The sequence below is a fragment of the Plecotus auritus genome, assembly GCF_963455305.1.
Source record: "Plecotus auritus genome assembly, chromosome: 11".
NCBI lineage: Eukaryota > Metazoa > Chordata > Mammalia > Chiroptera > Vespertilionidae > Plecotus > Plecotus auritus.
The window spans coordinates 569,215-587,267 of NC_137777.1; the positions used below are offsets into that span (position 1 = coordinate 569,215).

Consider the following 18,053-nt stretch of genomic DNA (forward strand, 5'->3'; position numbering starts at 1 on the left):
GGCCCCCGGGCTGAGGTCCCTGACCGCCCTCCCCCTCCACAGATGCAGACGGTGCAGCAGGAGCAGCTGATGCAGGAGACGCAGGCCCTGCAGCAGAGCTTCCTCTCGGAGAAGGACAGCCTGCTGCAGCGGGAGCACCTCATCGAGCAGGAGAAGGCCAAGCTGGAGCGGCTGTTCCAGGACGAGGTGGCCAAGGCGAAGACGCTGCGGGAGGAGCAGCAGCGGCAGCAGCAGCAGATGGAGCAGGAGAAGCAGCAGCTGGTGGCCAGCATGGAGGAGGCCCGGCGGCGGCAGCGCGAGGCCGAGGAGGGCGTGCGGCGCAAGCAGGAGGAGCTGCAGCGCCTGGAGCAGCAGCGGCAGGCGCAGGAGAAGCTGCTGGCCGAGGAGAACCAGAGGCTGCGGGAGCGGCTGCAGCGGCTGGAGGAGGAGCACCGGGCCGCGCTGGCCCACTCCGAGGAGATTGCGGCCTCGCAGGCCGCGGCCGCCAAGGCCCTGCCCAACGGCCGGGACGCCCCCGACGGCCCGGCCACGGAGGCGGAGCCCGAGTACGCCTTTGACGGCCTGCGGCGGAAGGTGCCGGCCCAGCGGCTGCAGGACGTGGGCATCCTTCGCCCCGAGGAGCTGCAGCGGCTGGCCCAGGGCCGCACCACGGTGGCCGAGCTGGCGCAGCGGGAGGACGTGCGCCGCTACCTGCAGGGCCGCAGCAGCATTGCGGGCCTGCTGCTGGAGCCCGCCCACGAGAAGCTGAGCGTGTACGCGGCCCTGCAGAGGCAGCTGCTGAGCCCGGGCACCGCCCTCATCCTGCTGGAGGCCCAGGCGGCCTCGGGCTTCCTCCTGGACCCCGTGCGCAACCGGCGGCTGACGGTCAACGAGGCCGTGAAGGAGGGCCTGGTGGGCCCCGAGCTGCACCAGAAGCTGCTGTCGGCCGAGCGGGCGGTCACCGGCTACAAGGACCCCTACACCGGGGAGCAGATCTCCCTCTTCCAGGCTATGCAGAAGGAGCTGATCGTCCGGGACCACGGCATCCGCCTGCTGGAGGCCCAGATCGCCACGGGCGGCATCATCGACCCCGTGCACAGCCACCGCGTGCCCGTGGAGGTGGCCTACAAGAACGGCTACTTCGACGAGGAGATGAACCGCGTGCTGGCCGACCCGAGCGACGACACCAAGGGCTTCTTCGACCCCAACACGCACGAGAACCTCACGTACCTGCAGCTGCTGGAGCGCTGCGTGGAGGACCCCGAGACCGGCCTGCTCCTGCTGCCGCTCACCGATCGGGCTGCCAAGGGCGGCGAGCTGGTCTACACCGACTCGGAGGCCCGGGACGTGTTCAAGAAAGCCACCATCTCGGCGCCGTTCGGCAGCTTCCAGGGCAGGACGGTGACCATCTGGGAGATCATCAACTCCGAGTACTTCACGGCGGAGCAGCGGCGGGATCTGCTGCGCCAGTTCCGCACGGGCAAGGTCACGGTGGAGAAGATCATCAAGATCATCATCACCGTGGTCGAAGAGCACGAGCAGAAGGGGCAGCTGTGCTTCGAGGGCCTGCGCGCCCTGGTGCCCGCCGCCGAGCTGCTGGAGAGCAGGGTCATCAACCGCGACCTCCTCCGCCAGCTGCAGCAGGGCGAGCGCTCGGTGCGCGAGGTCGCGGAGCTGGACGCCGTGCGGCAGGCCCTGCGGGGCAGCGACGTCATCGCGGGCGTGTGGCTGGAGGAAGGGGGGCAGAAGCTGAGCCTCTACGAGGCCCTGAAGAGAGACCTGCTGCAGCCGGAGGTGGCCGTGGCCCTGCTGGAGGCCCAGGCCGGCACCGGACACATCATCGACCCCGCCACCAGCGCCCGGCTGACAGTGGACGAGGCCGTGCGCGCCAGCCTGGTGGGCCCCGAGCTGCACGAGAAGCTGCTGTCGGCCGAGAGGGCCGTGACGGGCTACAAGGACCCGTACTCGGGGCAGAGCGTCTCCCTGTTCCAGGCCCTGAAGAAGGGCCTCATCCCCAGGGAGCAGGGCCTCCGGCTGCTGGACGCCCAGCTGTCCACGGGCGGCATCGTGGACCCCGGCAAGAGCCACCGCGTGCCCCTGGACGTGGCCTACGCCCGGGGCTTCCTGGACAAGGACACCCGCAAAGCCCTGAAGGGGTCCAGGGACGAGGCCAAGACCTACGTCGACCCCAGGACGCGGGAGCCGGTCACCTACGGCCAGCTGCAGCAGCAGTGCCGTCCGGACCCGCTGACCGGGCTGAGCCTGCTGCCCCTCTCGGAGAAGGCCGCCCGGGCGCGGCAGGAGGAGCGGTACTCGGAGCTGCAGGCCCGCGAGGCCTTCCAGAAGGCCACGGTCGAGGTGCCCACGGGCAGCTTCCAGGGCAGGACGGTGACCGTCTGGGAGCTCATCCACTCCGAGTACTTCACGGAGGAGCAGCGTCAGGAGCTGCTGCAGCAGTTCCGCACGGGCAAGGTCACGGTGGAGAAGATCCTCAAGATCATCATCACCATCGTGGAGGAGGTGGAGACGGTGCGGAGGGAGCGGCTCTCCTTCAGCGGCCTCCGCGCCCCGGTGCCGGCCAGCGAGCTCCTGGCCTCCGGGGTCCTCAGCAAGGCCCAGTTCGAGCAGCTCCAGGACGGCAAGACGTCGGTCAAGGACCTGTCGGAGGTGAACTCGGTGCGGACGCTCCTGCAGGGCAGCGGCTGCCTCGCCGGCGTCTACCTGGAGGACTCCCAGGAGAAGGTGACCATCTACGAGGCCATGCGGCGCGGCCTGCTCCGGCCCAGCACCGCCACGCTTCTGCTCGAGGCCCAGGCGGCCACCGGCTTCCTGGTGGACCCCGTGCGGAACCAGCGGCTGTACGTCCACGAGGCGGTGAAGGCGGGCGTCGTGGGCCCCGAGCTGCACGAGAAGCTGCTGTCGGCCGAGAAGGCCGTGACGGGCTACAAGGACCCCTACTCGGGCAGCACCATCTCCCTCTTCCAGGCCATGCAGAAGGGCCTGGTGCTCCGGGACCACGGCATCCGCCTGCTGGAGGCCCAGATCGCCACGGGCGGCATCATCGACCCCGTGCACAGCCACCGCCTCCCCGTGCACGTGGCCTACCAGCGCGGCTACTTCGACGAGGAGATGAACCGCGTGCTGGCCGACCCGAGCGACGACACCAAGGGCTTCTTCGACCCCAACACGCACGAGAACCTCACCTACCTGCAGCTGCTGGAGCGCTGCGTGGAGGACCCCGAGACCGGCCTGCGCCTGCTGCCGCTGAAGGGGGCGGAGAAGGTGGAGGTGGTGGAGACCACACAGGTGTACACGGAGGAGGAGACCCGGAAGGCCTTCGAGGAGACGCAGATTGAAATCCCGGCCGGCGCCGGCGGCGGCGGGGGCTCAGGAGGCTCCACCATGTCGCTGTGGGAGGTGATGCAGTCGGACCTGATCCCCGAGGAGCAGCGGACCCGGCTGATGGCCGACTTCCAGGCCGGCAAGGTGACCAAGGAGCGCATGATCATCATCATCATCGAGATCATCGAGAAGACGGAGATCATCCGCCAGCAGAACCTGGCGTCCTATGACTACGTGCGTCGCCGCCTTACGGCCGAGGACCTGTACGAGGCACGCATCATCTCCCGCGAGGCCTGCCGCCTGCTCCGGGAAGGCGCCAAGAGCCTTCGCGAGGTGCTCGAGGCCGAGTCCGCCTGGCGCTTCCTGTACGGCACGGGCTGCGTGGCCGGCGTGTACCTGCCCGGCTCCCAGCAGACGCTGACCGTCTACCAGGCCCTCAAGAGGGGGCTGCTGAGCGCCGAGGTGGCCCGCCTGCTGCTGGAGGCCCAGGCGGCCACGGGCTTCCTGCTGGACCCCGTGAAGGGCGAGCGGCTGACGGTGGACGAGGCCGTGCGGAAGGGGCTGGTGGGCCCCGAGCTGCACGACCGGCTGCTGTCGGCCGAGCGGGCCGTGACCGGCTACCGGGACCCCTACACGGAGCAGCCCATCTCGCTCTTCCAGGCCATGAAGAAGGACCTGATCCCCGCCGAGGAGGCCCTGCGGCTGCTGGACGCCCAGCTGGCGACGGGCGGCATCGTGGACCCGCGCCTGGGCTTCCACCTCCCGCTGGAGGTGGCCTACCAGCGCGGCTACCTCAACAAGGACACGCACGACCGCCTCTCGGAGCCCAGCGAGGTGCGCGGCTACCTGGACCCCTCCACGGACGAGCGCCTCAGCTACACGCAGCTGCTCCGGCGCTGCCGCCGCGACGAGAACAGCGGCCAGCTGCTCCTGCCGCTCTCGGACTCCCGCAAGCTGACCTTCCGCGGGCTGCGCAAGCAGATCACCGTGGAGGAGCTGGTGCGCTCGCAGGTCATGGACGAGGCCACCGCGCGGCAGCTGCAGGAGGGCCTGGCCTCCGTGGAGGAGGTCACCAAGACGCTGCAGAAGTTCCTCGAGGGCACGAGCTGCATCGCCGGCGTGCTGGTCGACGCCACCAAGGAGCGGCTGTCGGTCTACCAGGCCATGAAGAAGGGCATTATCCGCCCGGGCACGGCCTTCGAGCTCCTGGAGGCCCAGGCGGCCACCGGCTACGTCATCGACCCCATCAAGGGGCTCAAGCTGACCGTGGAGGAGGCCGTGCGCATGGGCATCGTGGGCCCCGAGTTCAAGGACAAGCTGCTGTCGGCCGAGCGGGCGGTCACCGGCTACAAGGACCCCTACTCGGGGAAGCTCATCTCCCTCTTCCAGGCCATGAAGAAGGGCCTGATCCTCAAGGACCACGGCATCCGTCTGCTGGAGGCCCAGATCGCCACGGGCGGCATCATCGACCCCGAGGAGAGCCACCGGCTGCCCGTGGAGATGGCCTATCAGCGTGGCCTCTTCGACGAGGAGATGAACGCGATCCTGGCCGACCCGAGCGACGACACCAAGGGCTTCTTCGACCCCAACACGGAGGAGAACCTCACGTACCTGCAGCTGATGGAGCGCTGCGTCGCTGACCCGCAGACCGGCCTGAGCCTGCTGCCGCTGAAGGAGAAGAAGCGGGAGCGGAAGACGTCCTCCAAGTCCTCGGTGCGCAAGCGCCGCGTGGTGATCGTGGACCCCGAGACGGGCAAGGAGATGTCGGTGAACGAGGCCTACCGCAAGGGCCTCATCGACCACCAGACCTACCTGGAGCTGTCGGAGCAGGAGTGCGAGTGGGAGGAGATCACCACCTCCTCCTCCGACGGCGTGGTCAAGTCCATGATCATCGACCGCCGCTCCGGCCGCCAGTACGACATCGACGAGGCCATCACCAAGAACCTCATCGACCGCTCCGTGCTGGACCAGTACCGCGCCGGCACGCTCTCCATCGCCGAGTTCGCCGACATGCTCTCGGGCAACGCCGGCGGCTTCCGCTCCCGCTCGTCCTCCGTGGGGTCCTCCTCTTCCTACCCCATCAGCCCGGCCGCCTCCAGGACCCAGCTGGCCTCCTGGTCCGACCCCACCGAGGAGACGGGCCCTGTGGCCGGCATCCTGGACACGGAGACGCTGGAGAAGGTGTCCATCACGGAGGCCATGCACCGCAACCTGGTGGACAACATCACCGGGCAGCGGCTGCTGGAGGCGCAGGCCTGCACCGGGGGCATCATCGACCCCGGCACCGGCGAGCGCTTCCCCGTCGCCGACGCCGTCGGCAAGGGCCTGGTGGACAAGGTCATGGTGGACCGCATCAACCTGGCCCAGAAGGCCTTCCACGGCTTCGAGGACCCGCGCACCAAGACCAAGATGTCGGCCGCCCAGGCCCTGAAGAAGGGCTGGCTGTACTACGAGGCCGGCCAGCGCTTCCTGGAGGTGCAGTACCTGACGGGCGGCCTGGTCGAGCCCGACACGCCGGGCCGCGTGCCCCTCGACGAGGCGCTGCAGCGCGGCACGGTGGACGCCCGCACGGCCCAGAAACTGCGGGACGTGGGCGCGTACTCCAAGTACCTCACCTGCCCCAAGACCAAGCTCAAGATCTCCTACAAGGACGCGCTGGACCGCAGCATGGTGGAGGAGGGCACGGGGCTGCGGCTGCTGGAGGCGGCCGCCCAGTCCAGCAAGGGCTACTACAGCCCCTACAGCGTCAGCGGCTCCGGCTCCACGGCCGGCTCCCGCACCGGCTCCCGCACCGGCTCCCGGGCCGGTTCCCGCCGGGGCAGCTTCGACGCCACCGGCTCCGGCTTCTCCATGACCTTCTCCTCCTCCTCCTACTCCTCCTCCGGCTACGGCCGCCGCTACACCTCCGGGCCCTCCCCCTCCCTGGGGGGCCCGGAGTCTGCCACGGCCTGAGCCCGCCTGCCCGCCCCCCCACCCCGTCCCGCTCCCGCTCTGCATGTGGCCAGGCTCCCCGCCAGGCGCCGAGTCTTCCCTTCCGTCACGTTTAAAGGTGTTTTCCTCCCGAGCGGTGCCTCACGTTTAACCAAAAAGACCAGACGGACGTGTGCACGGCACGCCGTCCAGGCAGCCCTGTGCCCCGGGGGACGGGGCTGGTCTAGCCCCACGGGCCACCTCACCCCCTCGGTCCTTCTTCTCTACCTGCCACTCACCACAGCCAGGTGCCTTGCAGGGCCCAGAGCAGGGCCCCCAACCCAGCCCTCCTGTCTCCCCGGGGGTTCTGTTTGAGTGAGGTCCCCCCACCCTGGAGGCCGGCCCCGCTCAACGACCAAGCAGCCCCCCCCAGTCCTGGCCGCTTGGGGCAGGGCCCCCCCGCCCCCGGGTCTGGCGTTTTCTCATCTCCAGGACTGACCTGCTGGCTCAGTGGGCCTCGGGGAGAGGGCGCGGGTCCTGGGTCACCCGTCTCGTCCCGTCTGTCCAGAGCGGCCCCTTCCCCATGGGAAGGTGAGGGTCCCGCCTGCAGGGCCAGCTGGCCGGGCTCAGCCCCCCGCCCCCGACGCTCTCCTGAGACCCCAGGCTCTGCCTTTAGCCTCTGCTCCTAGTAAGTGCCTTCTATGTCCGCCTCGCACACCGGCCCCGAGGGCCCCGGCTTGGGTGAGACGGCCCCCCCTCCCCCCGCCCGGTGCACCTGGGGCCGCCGGCCCTGGCTGGCACGGCTGGGACTTCCGCGGGCTCTTTTCTCTCGGGCCCGTGGCTCCTGGGGCCTCGAGTCCTGCCTAGGGTGCTGCCCGCCCGCCCATCCCTCCGGAGCCCAGCCCTGCACGGGCCCGGGGATGCTGGGTGGACTGTCCGCGCCGACTCCGCGGCCCAGCCCAGCCCACCCCTCCTGCTCACCCGGCCCTGGCCTCGGGGCTCCCCCCCCGCCCCCCCACCTCCACCCTCTGACCGAGCTTTGCATGTCCCACTAACCGGGTGGCGGCAGGGGGAGGGGCCGAACACTAACCTGACCACGGGCGGGCCTCGGCGTCCACCCCAATAAAAGCAATTCCACCTCCCGTGGGTCTCGCCTCTCCTTTGTCCTGCGGTCAGGTGTGTGTGTGTGTGGGGGGGGGGGGGTGCTGTGGGCACCACGGGCCCCGGCTCGGAGCTTGGCCCCTGCACCCTGGCCTGGGCCCCGAGGTCACGTCTCGGGCAGGAGAAACCCGGACTGAAACGCCTTGAGCAGGAGACGAGGTGAGAGGGAGGGGCCGGGCCAGCTCCTGCACGGTCCTGGCTGCTGTCCCTCCGAGTGGGGACGCGTCGCTGCTTAGCCCTTCGCTGGGTGCACGATTGGCACGCACTCGGAGGGGGGTCACCTGGTCCCGTAGCAGTTGGCCATCGCCTGCCCCCCCGCCCCCCCCCCGCCCGGAGGTAAGTCGGTTCCTGTCCGCCAAGGGGACCTGCTCAGGAGGATGTGGTCCAGAGCCCCAGCGGCCAGTGCCCTGGCCCCTCACGTCCACGGGCCCCTCACATCCCGTTTATCCCAGCGTTGGCAGGATTCTTCCTGGGAAAACTCCCAAGAGGGGGGTTGAGGGGCAGGAGCCGCTGGCCCTGAGGCACCCCGGATGGTCCCCTGCTGTGCCCAGGGCGGGCGGTGAGCAGACACGCACCCTGGGTCTGCGTGCTGGCGGCCAGGCCCCTGGTGGGCCCTGCTCTCCGTGACCGCTTACAGCTGGTGTGGGAGCCCCGAGGAGCCCCGGGCAGCGGCCGCCTCCACGCGATGGTCAGGGTCATCTCTGCCAGGTGGCCACCGCTCGGCCCGTGGTGCCCTGGGCTGGGGCCACCGCGGCGAGCTGAGGGAGACACGGTCTCACGGTGTCCCGGGCAGCGGTGTTTTCCTCCTGGAATCAGGACTGTGGTGGTGTTTCTTCAGGTTTTTTTTTTTTTTTACGTGTTTATTTTTACTTCATTTTTATATGTTTTTTATCTCAGAGAAGAAGGGAGGGAGGGAGAGAGAGAAACATCAACGATGAGAGAGAATCATGGATCGGCTGCTTCCTGCACGCCCCCTCCTGGGGATGGAGCCTGCAACCCTGGCATGTGCCCTTGGCCGGAATCGAACCCGGGACCTCTTGGTTTCTGGGTTGACGCTCAACTGCTGAGCCGCACGGCCGCGCAGGACGGCTGTGTTCTCACGGCCTAAGGCAGGGGTGGGCAAACTTTTTGACTCGAGGGCCACCATGGGTTCTTAAACTGGACCGGAGGGCCGGAACAAAAGCATGGATGGAGTGTTTGTGTGAACTGATATAAATTCAAAGTAAAGGAGCGGAGGGGAGAGCAAGAGAACCGGATAGAACAGCCGGATCCGGCCCGCGGGCCGTAGTTTGCCCACAGCTGGGCTAAGGTCACAGGGACCAGAAGCCCCTGCCCCGTGTGCACGCGGGTCCTGGTGTCGGGCCCCTCACCTCCCCCTCCCTGGTTCCTATCTCCTAGGGCTGTGGCCGGCAAATGGCGGCTCGCGAGCCACATGCGGCTCTTTGGCCCCTGGAGTGTGGCTCTTCCACAAAATGCCACGTGGGGCGCGCACGTACGGTGCGATTGAAACTTCGTGGCCCATGTGCAGACGTCGGTTTTCGGCTCTCCAAAGAAATTTCAGTCGTTGTCCTGTTGGTGTTCGGCTCTGTTGACGAATGAGTTTGCCGACCGCTGTCCTGGGGCCACGACTCAGGGACACGTCCTAAGAGACAGAGCTGCGGTCCTATGGGACGCCCGCTTTTCCTTAGGCGCTGCCCAGCCTTCGGCCGGCGAGCAGCTGCTGCTGGGCGAGGCGTCCCGGGGCCCCAGGCCCCACGCTGCACCCCTCACTGTGAGCGGGTCTGCCCTGTAGGAACCCACACCGTAGACTGACGGAGGCACCAGGCCAGCCTCGAGCCTGGAGCCGTCGATTTCCCGCTGCGCTGCTGGTCGGAGTTGTCTCCGGGGCCCCTGGCAGGCTGACGGGCAGCAGTGAAGGGCTGGGCTGGGCGAGGGAGCCGTGCCGTCAGCCTGTGCACCTGGGCTGCCCTGGTCCTGCCAGGTTCAAGCACTGGAGGTCTGGCATCCCCCGGCCAAGTCGTCGGCCGTGGGCGGCTCGGTGCCGCCAATGCCCACACTCCCTGTGTCCACCCAGCCACCCCCTCCAGGCAGTGCAGTCCCGCCCCCTCAGGTTCTGACCGACCCGCCGGACCGAGACGCGGCCGGCCGTGGGCCCCGCTCCTGTCCACACGGAGGACCCAGGGCTTCACAAGACACAGAGCCCAAGGCCATAGGACACAGGGGGGCGGGTGGACAGATCCGCAGTTCGATGGCAGAGCCCCTTCCTCCTAGAACCCCACGAGGGATCGGGATCTCGAACGACACGTCACGCAGCCTGGCCTCCTGGACATCATAGAACCCTCCCCCCGTGTTAGCGGAACACGTTCTTTCCCACACGGAACACTTGTTAGTACACGTCCTGGGCCGTAAAATTAGACGCGACAGGTTTCAAAGGATTCAGACATCGACAGCATGTGGGATGACACAGTGAAATTAAATTAGAAATGAACAGAAAAAAAAAAAAAGGACCAAAACCAAAATCTGGAAATTCCCCAAAGATTAGGAAACTAAGCAGCATCTAAATAATTTGTGGGGTGAAGAAGTCAAAAGAGGGGAATTAGCCAAAACCGGTTTGGCTCAGTGGATAGAGCGTCGGCCTGCGGACTGAGGGGTCCCGGGTTCGATTCCGGTCAAGGGCATGTGCTTTGGTTGCGGGCACATCCCCAGTGGGAGGTGTGCAGGAAGCAGCTGATGGATGTTTCTCTCTCATCGATGTTTCTGACTCTCTATCCCTCTCCCTTCCTCTCTGCAGAAAAATCAATAAAATATATTTAAAAAAAAATAAAAATAAAATAAAATCCTTCCCACAACACCAGCACCAGGCCCAGATGATTTCACTGGGGAATTCCCCCACATACATGAGGAAAAAACAGTGCCCGTTCTACACAAACGTCCCGGGAAATTGACGAGGAGGGGACTCCCTTCGCTTGATGAAGGGCATCTATGCAAACACCTACAGCCAAAATCATCTTTAACGGTGACAGACCCGAAGGTCGCGGAAAGGGGACCTTGTGTCAGAAGTTACAGCCGCTGTCCATAGCAGGGGTCCTCAAACTTTTTAAACAGGGGCCAGTTCCCTGTCCCTCAGACCGTGGGAGGGCCGGACTATAGTTTAAAAAAAAAACTATGAACAAATTCCTATACGCACTGCGGGCCCGGGACGCGTCGGCTGCTAAGCAGGACAGGCAGCGGCACCCGGCGGGCCGGATCCATGTCCTCGGCGGGCCGCATGTGGCCCGCGGGCCGTAGTTTGAGGACGCCTGGTCCATAGGGTAAACGGTAATCTGTACAATGAAAGTCTAAGCGACCGTTATGGCAGAACGACCGGTCGCTATGATGCGCACTGACCACCAGGGGGAAGCTCCTGCACCGAGCGTCTGCCCCGTGGTGGTCAGTGCGCTCCCACAGGGAGAGCGTGGCTCAGCCAGAAGCTGGGCTCACGGCTGCCTCCGCGGCAGCGCTAAGGAGCGAGGGATCCCGGATTGCGAGAGGGATCGGGCCTAAGCTGGCAGTCAGACATCCCCCAAGGGGGGTCCTGGACTATGAGAGAGTGCAGGCTGAGCTGAGGGACCCCCCCCCCCCAGCCCCAGTGCACGAATTTCCTGCACCGGTCCTCTAGTAATCCTATCTAATAAAGAGGGAATATGATAATTAACCATCACTCCGTCACAAAGATGGCTGCACCCACAACTGAGGCCAAGTTCCCATAAGGAGACTTAACAAGCAATCAGCAGGGACCTGAGGCTACCCTCCCCCCACACCTGTGGGGCTTGACAGGGGACCTCAAGGTGTGCTTCCCATCCTGGTGCTGGGCTAGGGGACTTCAGGTTGCTCCCCCTGCCCCAGCACCAGGCTGGGGGACCTCAGGTCGTGCCCCCCACCTGGCAGGGCTTGACAGGGGACCTCAGGCCACGCCCCCCACCCAGCGAGCTTGACGGGGGACCTCAAGGTGTGCTTCCCGTCCTGGTGCTGGGCTAGGGAATCTCAGGCTGCTCCCCCGGCCCCAGCACCAGGCCCCCCACCCCGGCACCGAGCCAGGGGACCTGAGGCTGCGCCCCCCTGCCTGGCAGGGTTTGACAGGGGACCTGAGGCTGTTCCCCCCTCCTGGTGCCAGGCTGGGAGACCTGAGGCTGTGCCACCCCTGCCTGGCAGGGCTTAACGGGGGACCTCAGGCCATGCCCCCCACCCAACGGGGCTTGACAGGGGATCTCAGGCCATGTCCCCCGGTCTGGGCTGGGGGACCTCAGGCCACACCCCCCGTCCTGGCGCCGGGCCAGGGGACCTGAGGCTACGTTCCCTGCCCAACGGGGCTTGACAAGGGTGGGACTAGCCAGGTCTGGATCTATCCCAATGCGGGGGGGGCAGCCGGGTCTGGGTCTCACACGATTTTGAGGTGCATGCGGGTGGGCGGGGACTTGACTCTGGGTCCCGTGGTGTGCCCCAGACTCTGACAGGAGGAAGGTTTTCATATACATTTTCCTAATTTTCTTTCATCTCTGACACTTCTATTATAGAGAAAGGGCAAAGAGCAATATTAAATTATTTCCTCTAATTAATCCCCTTTTAATGTGCACGAATTTCATGCACCGGTCCTCTAGTAATAATAATAATAATAATAATAAAGTGCTTCCATCTTGGAAAGGAAGAAGTAAACCGTCTTTATTCACCAAGGACATGGTCACCGATGTAGAAAAACCTAACAGATTCTACAAAAAAGTGGGTAGGCCTACTACATGAGCTTAGCAAGACTGTGGGACACAAGATCAAGATACAAAGGGCCATTGTGCCACATGGCAACAACGAACAATCAGAAACTGACATTTAAACGATCTTTTCAAAGAGCCTCAAAAACATGAGCTACAGCCCTGGCCGGTGTGGCTCAATGGATAGAGTGTCGGCCTGCGGATGGAAGGGTCCCAGGTTTGATTCCAGCCAAGGGCACCTGCCCGGGTTGCGGGCTCGGTCCCCAGTGTGGGGCGTGCAGGAGGCGGCCGATCCATGATTCTCTCTCATCGTTGCTGTTTCTCTCTCTCTCTCTCTTCCTCTCCCTTCCTCTCTGACATCGATAAAAACGTATTTTTTAAATATTACTTTTTAAAACCCGCAAAGAGAGAGCACGGCCCACCCACTGGGAAGCCTTCACTTCAGAAAGACGTTGGCAGCTGCCCCAGGACAGAGCCGGTCCCGCCCTCAGCCGGTGTCCACCTAGCGACTGGCTCTTCGCTGGCAGCGTCGTGTGTAAGAGCCTGAAGCTGGGGAGCCACCCACATTCCGGCGTCGGCGGGTAGCAGATGGTGAAATGGTCGTGCAGGGGGCGGGAGCGGGAGGGACAGAGAGACATGCAGCGGAACCAGCTAAGCGACGAGAAGGAATGAGCTACTGGCACTCGCAGAGCGTGAGGGAAGGCACCCACATTTAAAAAAAAAAAAAAAAAAAAGCATGTGCTGTTCGACCCGTTCACGTAAAATTCTGACCGACAGCAGATCCAGGGAGGCGCTCCCGGGGGAGATGGGGGGCAGCGGGGAGCTCGCGGGTGGCCATGGCTTCCGGGTATAAACCTAAGTGGACGTTGCCCTAACCGGTGTGGCTCAGTGGATAGAGTGTCGGCCTGCGGACTGAAGGGTCCCGGGTTCGATCCTGGTCAAGGGCATGTACCTTGGTTGCGGGCACATCCCCAGTAGGAGGTGTGCAGGAAGCAGCTGATCGATGTTTCTCTCTCATCGATGTTTCTACCTCTCTATCTCTCTCCCTTCCTCTCTGTAAAAAATCAATAAATTATATTAAAAAAAACAAAAAACAAAAAACGTGAGTGGACGCTCATGTCGAAGCAACCCCAGCGTTTCCACAGATCAGTTCCGTTCTGGAGAACCTCCACGTGGCCAGTTCTTGGACGGGAGGTCACGCTGGAAGGACACCGTGTGCGAGTCACACGCTGGGGCACGCAGGGCCCGCGTGAACAGGGGAGCAAGGTGACGGACGCCAGGACGTCGGACGTGAGAGGCCGGGGAAGTGGAGGCGCGGCCCGAGTCACAGCACCTGTTTCCGGAGGAGGAGGACGGGGAGCTTTCGATGGTTATCACTCTTTTAAATTTTTTTAAAAATATATTTTATTGATATTTTACAGAGAGGAAGGGAGAGGGAGTGAGAACTAGAAACATTGATGAGAAAGAAACATCGATCAGCTGCTTCCCGCACACCTCCTACTGGGAGTGTGCCTGCAACCAAGGTCCATGCCCTTGACCGGAATCGAACCCGGGACCCTTCAGTCCACAGGCCGACGCTCTATCCACGGAACCACACCGGTTTCGGCAAGGTTATCACTCTTTCAATCCTCACCTGAGGATCGTTTTCCATTGGCCTTTCAGAGGGAGTGGAAGGGAGGGGGCAGACAGAGAGCGACACCTCTGTGAGTTGCCTCCTGCACCGCCCTGACCAGGGCCGGGGCCGGGGAGGAGCCTGCAACCCACCGAGGTGCGTGCCCTGGACTGGAATCGAACCCGGGACCCTTGGGTCCGCCGGCCGACGCTCTATCCACGGAGCCACCGGCAGGGCGAGGACGGAGCGTTGTATCGACTCTGGCGTGTCAGTGCTCGTGTGAACAGAGAGCGGCCGTGAAAGGCAGGGAAACACTGGGGGGGGCGGGGCGGGGGGGCAGGGGGGGGGGGTCCTGACAGGAAGCAGCCGCGGCGGAGCCAGTGAACAAAGGAGTCGTTCAGGGATCGGCGGGAGGGCGGCCAGGCGGGCGCTGCTGGCCTGCTCAGCGGGTCCTCCCACGTCAGGCCGACCTGCTCGGGAACGGCGGGCGGCGGCGTTTCCAACGGCGTGTGGTTGTGGTTCTGGCTGCTGATCCCCGTTGGGGGATATTTCCCTGATTCTTGGGGAGCGGGAAGAGAAGCATCGATGTGAGAGAAACACGTCCATGGGCTGCCTCCTGCACGAGCCCCGACCAGGGCCGGGCTGGGAGGGGCCTGCCACCCACCGCGGTGCGTGCCCTGGACCGCAATCGGACCCGGGACCCTTCCGTCCGCAGGCCGACGCTCCATCCACTGAGCCACACTGGCCAGGGCTGTGTTACAGTGTATTTGGATGATGGCTTCGCCCGCCCGTGAAGGTGGCAAAGGTCGGCGTTTTAGGAGAGTTCCCAGCAGAGGGAGCACCACGTCTTGTTCTAAGGAAAATCCGTGTTCCCCCAGCTTTGTGGTGAGGGGGAGGGTGATGGGGGAGGGTGATGGGGGAGGGTGATGATGGGGGAGGGTGGTGATGGGGGAGGGTGATGGGGGAGGGTGATGGGGAGGGTGATGGGGGAGGGTGGTGATGGGGGAGGGTGGTGATGGGGGAGGGTGGTGATGGGGGGAGGGTGATGGGGGAGGGTGATGGGGGAGGGTGATGGGGGAGGGTGATGATGGGGGAGGGTGGTGATGGGGGAGGGTGGTGATGGGGGAGGGTGATGGGGGAGGGTGATGGGGGAGGGTGGTGATGGGGGAGGGTGGTGATGGGGGGAGGGTGATGGGGGAGGGTGATGGGGGAGGGTGACGGGGGAGGGTGACGGGGAGGGTGATGGGGGAGGGTGATGGGGGAGGGTGGTGATGGGGGAGGGTGGTGATGGGGGGGAGGGTAGTGATGGGGGGAGGGTGGTGATGGGGGGAGGGTGGTGATGGGGGGAGGCTGCTCGCCCACCACCCGAGCGTGGAATCACCACCACAGAAAGAAGGAAATTTGGCCCTGACCGGTTTGGCTCAGTGGATAGAGCATCAGCCTGCGGACTGAAGGGTCCCGGGTTCGATTCCGGTCAAGGGCATGTACCTTGGTTGCGGGCACATCCCCAGTGGGGGGTGTTCAGGAGGCAGCTGATCGATGTTTCTCTCTCATCCATGTTTCTAGCTCTCTATCCGTCTCCCTTCCTCTCTGTGAAATATCAATAAAATATATTTAAAAAAAAAAAAAAAAAAAGAAAGAAGGAAATTTGGAAAACCCCGAACAGCAGCAGTTAAACAACAGACCCCGACGTCCCCCGCGGGCCCAGGGAGAGGAGAGAAAACTTCGGTGAGTGAAAGCGAACGCAGCCGCCGGCGGCCTGGAAGGCGGACGGTGCTCGGTTCGCACGGCCTGAGCGCGGCGGCGGCGGCCCGGCCTTCACCCGGAGAAGCAGGCGGGGCAGCGACCCCCACGCCGGGCGACAAGGAGAGGGGGCCGAGCGCAGACACAGGAACAAGAAAACAGCAGAAAAGGTCAGGGAACCCAACAGCCGTTCTTTGGGAAAATAAACGAAGTGGGAAAACCCTTTAGGCCGCCCGGTGGCCCCGGGGCGGTTCGGGGGCCTCAGCAGCAAAGGTTGGCGTTTCCGTGGTCCCAGGGCCTGGCACACAATACGCACACGTGCTGTGACGTGTTCTGAAACTTCATTTGCTATTTTTCCTCTCACTTCGTATTATTGTTATTTTCCATTCCTTGGGGATTTCTCCCTCAGGCCTTCAGCTGTCCGTCCGTTCTTTCGTTTCTCTCTTTCACGGACGCCATGTTCTTGGGAAGCTTGTTTAGACCAAGCCCATGGCCTTCCCGGCTTCCTCCACGTGAACAGGAGCTCACTTTTTTTTTTTTTTTTTTAATATATTTTATTGATTTTTACAGAGAGGAAGGGAGAGGGATAGAGAGTTAGAAACATTCGATGGGAGAGAGACATCGATCAGCTGCCTCTTGCACACCTCCCACTGGGGATGTGCCCGCAACCAAGGTCCATGCCCTTGACCGGAATCGAACCCGGGACCCTTCAGTCCACAGGCCGACGCTCTATCCACTGAGCCACACCGGTTTCGGTGGAGCTCACTTTTTGAATGAGAAGAATTATACGCCACGGGGGGGGGGGGCATCGGGATGTTAGAGACGCCGGCGGGGGGGCATCGGGATGTTAGAGACGCCGAGGGGGGGGCATCGGGATGTTAGAGACGCCGAGGGGGGGGCATCGGGATGTTAGAGACGCCGAGGGGGGGGCATCGGGATGTTAGAGACGCCGGGGGGGGGGCATCGGGATGCTAGAGACGCTGGGGGGGGCATCGGGATGTTAGAGACGCCGGGGGGGGCATCGGGATGTTAGAGACGTGGGGGGGGGCATCGGGATGTTAGAGACGCCGGGGGGGGGCATCGGGATGTTAGAGACGCCGGGGGGGGGGCATCGGGATGTTAGAGACGTGGGGGGGGCATCGGGATGTTAGAGACGTGGGGGGGGCATCGGGATGTTAGAGACGCCGAGGGGGGGGCATCGGGATGTTAGAGACGCCGGGGGGGGGCATCGGGATGTTAGAAACGTGGGGGGGGGCATCGGGATGTTAGAGACGCCGGGGGGGGGCATCGGGATGTTAGAGACGCCGGGGGGGGCATCGGGATGTTAGAGACGTGGGGGGGGCATCGGGATGTTAGAGACGTGGGGGGGGGCATCGGGATGTTAGAGACGCCGAGGGGGGGGCATCGGGATGTTAGAGACGTGGGGGGGCATCGGGATGTTAGAGACGTGGGGGGGGGCATCGGGATGTTAGAGACGTGGGGGGGGGGCATCGGGATGTTAGAGACGCCGGGGGGGGGGCATCGGGATGTTAGAGACACCGGGGGCGGGCATCGGGATGTTAGAGACGTGGGGGGGGGCATCGGGATGTTAGAGACGTGGGGGGGGGCATCGGGATGTTAGAGACGCCGAGGGGGGGCATCGGGATGTTAGAGACGTGGGGGGGCATCGGGATGTTAGAGACGCCGGGGGGGGCATCGGGATGTTAGAGACGTGGGGGGGGCATCGGGATGTTGGAGACGCCGAGGGGGGGGGCATCGGGATGTTGGAGACGTGGGGGGGGGGCATCGGGATGTTAGAGATGCTGAGGCCAGAACAAGGCTGGGAACCGCTGGGCGAGACTGACCGAGGGAAAAACAGAGAAAACTGAAATTACTAAAATCCGCCGGGCGGCGGGGCACAGGGGTTGAGCGCTGACCTATGACCCAGGAGGTCAGGGTTTGATTCCCGGTGAGGGCATGTGCCCAGGTTGCGGGCTGGATCCTGGAGGTGGGGGGGGGGGGGGCGGGGGAGGGTGCAGGAGGCAGCCGGCTTCCCCCTGAGATCAGAGCGAGAGGAAGACGCCATCGGCTCCCACGTCTGCGCGACCTCGTGGGGGTCCCAGCGAGGCAGCCAGGCAGGGAGATGGCTTCGCCCCGATGGGGACGGGAAGCGGCCTGGTGGCGGGTGGTGACCTTAAGACAGATAGACCCCGAAGCTGTGGGAGCCGAGAAACCAGTCCCGCGAGAGCCGGGCACGGGGAGGCCGGGGCACGGGGAGGCCGGGGCACAGGGAGGCCGGGCACGGGGAGGCCGGGGCACAGTGAGGCCGGGCACAGGGAGGCCGGGGCACGGGGAGGCCAGGGCACAGTGAGGCCGGGGCACAGGGAGGCCGGGGCACGGGGAGGCCGGGGCACGGGGAGGCCGGGGCACAGTGAGGCCGGGCACAGGGAGGCCGGGGCACGGGGAGGCCGGGGCACAGTGAGGCCGGGGCACAGGGAGGCCGGGGCACGGGGAGGCCGGGGCACGGGGAGGCCGGGGCACAGTGAGGCCGGGGCACAGGGAGGCCGGGCACGGGGAGGCCGGGG

General features: G+C 64.7%; 1 protein-coding gene across 22 annotated transcripts in view; it reads left to right on the forward strand.

Moving 5' to 3' along the window:
- PLEC (plectin) overlaps positions 1–7,373 on the forward strand; it is a 60,536-nt gene extending 53,163 nt beyond the window's left edge. For all 22 annotated transcript variants that reach the window (XM_080646711.1, XM_080646710.1, XM_080646695.1 and 19 more), the window contains one exon: positions 43–7,373. In XM_080646711.1, coding sequence (XP_080502837.1) covers positions 43–6,273 — 6,231 coding nt within the window. In that variant the 3' untranslated portion in view covers positions 6,274–7,373. The remainder of the gene's footprint in view (positions 1–42) is intronic.
- Positions 7,374–18,053: the final 10,680 nt, after the last annotated feature.